The following is a 3,347-nucleotide window of genomic DNA, read 5'->3' as shown; positions in this document are numbered from 1 at the left end:
GAGGAGTATGCGCGAATCAGGGACACAAGTGGAGAAGCCGAGCCAGAAACGGGGAAGCGGGATGAGGAAATGAGACGGTTATTTGAAAAGGTGAAACACAATTTAAAAAAAGCGTACGAACGGTACGGAAAATATTACAATCTCCGCTCGAAAGCCCGGCCTCCCGAATTCCAAATCGGTGATATTGTTTTTAAAAAGAACTTCATGCTTTCGAATAAGGCGAAAAGGTTCAACGCAAAATTAGCGCCCACTTACGCCCCCGCTAAAGTGATCGCAAAATTGGGTAGCCATTGCTTTGAGCTGGAAGACCTTAACGGGCAAAAATTGGGCGTTTTCCGATCAGCCGATCTGCAAAAACGTTAATTCAGTCCATAATCAGTATAATTTGTTCAGCTATGTAAACAAACCATTGATATAAAATACAAATTTTTCATTTGGAAGAGCTTAGAGCCAGGTTGTAGTGTAGATAATGTGAAAACTTAAACTTTAACAAATTTAACTAATAATCATAGTAACAAGAAATCAGATTTGCTAGAATGCATATAATTATTAAGAGCGATTCGGGATCAAGTACGAAAAAAAAACCATAAACAGCAAATCCATTCAGTCAAACTTACCACAACAAACCTAACAACAGCGTTAAACAAAAAGACCACCCAAAACAGCTATCCAACCCCCAATTGGCCTTCAGCGTACTAATTTCTTCAGTTTGCATCGATTAAAAACAGTTTCCGTCATCGATACAACTCCCACCAACCATCAACTAGAATTCAGTAATTTGTAAGATTCCCGGATTAGAATAAATATTAGGAAATTCGCGTTCGAGAACAAACCGAGACTAAGGGAGTACACGAACGGTTGTTGGTTTGATTCGCGGAAAGAATAGACAGTAGAGTTACATATATTGGGACCACCTAAAGGTATTGGAGAACAATAGGTTTCTGGGGAAACAATAGCTTAAAGGGACTCAGCAAGCCTGAGACGGGTTTTTGTTCGGATTTTTATCTGAAAACAAAGGAGAAATTCTCCTCGGTTAGAGTTGTGGCCGTGAGGTTTCATGGCATAAGAAGGGATTCCCTTCAGTAGCAAGCATCGCGTTAACGAGTACGGTTCGGGCAGATTTTTATCCGCCGGGAATTTGCGAATTATGGACGACTACGAAGAAGCTGGGCTAAAGCCTGGCAGTGAGATTTTGAATCGCAGAAGAAATAAGAAACCCATGGTGGTCCTGATGGTTTTTAAGAAAAAGAAGAAAAAGTTCCGAGAATAATCGAAGAAAACAAGAGTTGTAATCAGTAAAATTAAAAAAAAAATATCAAGGGCAAAGTTTTCTAGTATAAAGTATGTGTAATCAGCCAAGAGTGTTTCGGTGTCCAAAAAAAAAAAAAAAAAGATAAATCTTTTTTTTCCTCCCAGGAAGGGGGAAATGTAACCATGTTACAACTTTGCCTTCAATACCGGTTAAATTAAATAAATAGCTTGTGCTAGCCTTAACCGAAGATCACCGCACGATCGATTTCGGCACCCCTTTAATAACACCAGCGCCCCTAGCGGGAAAGCCGAGAAGTAGTCATTTCCATCCAACCACCGATCAGCGATCACCTCGCTTTCAACAAGTGATCACTAACATTAAAGTCTACAATAAAAAGATCCCGATGTGTAAGTGGGACCTGTTGGCCCGTCTGGCTTTGGGGGGGTACTATAGTGCTCTGGGAACGAGGAGCGGTCTCTTTCGATTCGATCGGTGAACGAACAACATCTTGCGAGAAGTGAAGTCTAGTTTTTCAGTGGCTGTTAGTTAACCGTACAGCTAATGTAAGTACGGCTAACGACTTAGCCCCCAACAAAGCTAATTTACCTCTCCTCAGTAGAATCGAATCCCCCAAGTGGAAATTGGAACGTCTAGTTAGGCCCAGTGCATCGTTTCGCTGCGTTGTTCGTGAGTAAAAGAAATGTGCTTGCCCCGACCTCGTGTGTAATCTTATTGTACTATTTAGGATTGCGTAGCGGCAGCGCTGGAAGACTGTAGTACAGCCTGCGAACCGGCACGTCCGTCGCTCGTGGCCAGGTAATAATTGCGTAGTTGTTGGATTGTGAAGATTTTTAGCTAATGTGTTAATTCGATGAAGGACCTTATCCTTCTAACGAAGGTGCTAGTCCAGGGCAGGTGCAGGGTTCGACGAACATCACGTCGTTCCTGCGGGACGGTCCGGAGACCCGGAGGGTCCGGTCCCGAAACCCGTGTGCGCATCTGCGGGCCAGGAAGATCCACACTTCCAGGAGGAATCGCCCGGTCGCCAATTGCCGGCCATTCGCTCCGCGGCCACGAAGCAACGAAACACGTGGTACCCACGGCGGCATCACCAATAGCGCCGCTCATCATCACCACGTGCACGCGCGCACCTCGAGCGCGAGAGCGTAAGACTGATCAGCCGCTGACAACAAACGAAGCCGAGACACGAACCGCTGCTGCTGCCTTGCCGCCGCCGAAGCTGTTATACCAGGTTAGATCCACCCATTTCTACTCGTGAGGCTAATAATTAGGAAACAAACTACCGTACAAACACTAACCGCTGTAAGCAAACAGGGAACAAGCTAGTAGGAGATTTACCCCAAACCGAAATGTGTTATACTGCTACGAAGCAGGACCGTATGACTAAAAGACGACGCGTCGCACAGGTGAAATTCACCCTCCCAGTCCTGAAATACAAAAACCAATCTTCAGACGAGTGTTTTAGTGAATCGTGAGATGAGAATTGATTCTTAACTTAGTTCTCAATTAGATTTAAATGTCCCTTGGTTCTATTGTTTTGGGCTTTACTTTGGGGTGCTTTTGGGAGTGTAGAGTTGGCCTGTTCGACGATTGGATGAATTTGGAGTGTAATTTCAACGACTCGCCCTGAGCGAGCTTGCCGGGACCGTAATCGATCGTGCCGCTTTGCAGGTCAATTCGCTACGGGTTGGCCTGGCGCTTAAGCAAAGCGTGTTCTAAAACCTATTCCCCTCACTCCGAGACGGACGATTGTTACAATATGGCCCTTTCGCTGACTTAGTTTCCGTTCTTTTCAATCTTCTTCTAAGCCACTAGTCGTCTATCCACCTATCAGTTTCATTTCTTTCTTCTAATTTGTGAGTTTGATTTCACCGAAAACTACTGATAAAAGCCCGTAAATTCAACAATGTAAGGTGATTAAAAATATTTGGGTGAATAAACAATCAGTCCCAATAATGAGCGAAAAGCTGAGAATTCTTTTTTTTCCTTTAATTTTCTCTCAGTGGCTTTGACTCACAAAAAAATCGAATTGATAAAAAAGAGTGTGAAATTTTCAGATCTCTTCAATAAAAAT

The 3,347-nt window shown here is 43.7% G+C and overlaps 1 protein-coding gene across 1 annotated transcript; it reads left to right on the top strand.

Moving 5' to 3' along the window:
• The first annotated feature begins 980 nt into the window (after positions 1-980).
• LOC128093554 (uncharacterized) lies at positions 981-3,017 on the top strand. The gene is made up of 2 exons (XM_052710841.1): positions 981-1,815; positions 1,872-3,017. The coding sequence occupies exon 2, from the start codon at positions 2,124-2,126 to the stop codon at positions 2,529-2,531; it is 408 nt and encodes a 135-aa protein (XP_052566801.1). The 5' UTR covers positions 981-1,815; positions 1,872-2,123; the 3' UTR covers positions 2,532-3,017.
• Positions 3,018-3,347: the final 330 nt, after the last annotated feature.

The sequence above is a fragment of the Culex pipiens genome, chromosome 3 (genome assembly GCF_016801865.2).
Source record: "Culex pipiens pallens isolate TS chromosome 3, TS_CPP_V2, whole genome shotgun sequence".
NCBI lineage: Eukaryota > Metazoa > Arthropoda > Insecta > Diptera > Culicidae > Culex > Culex pipiens.
This window is presented reverse-complemented; position numbering and strand designations above follow the sequence as displayed.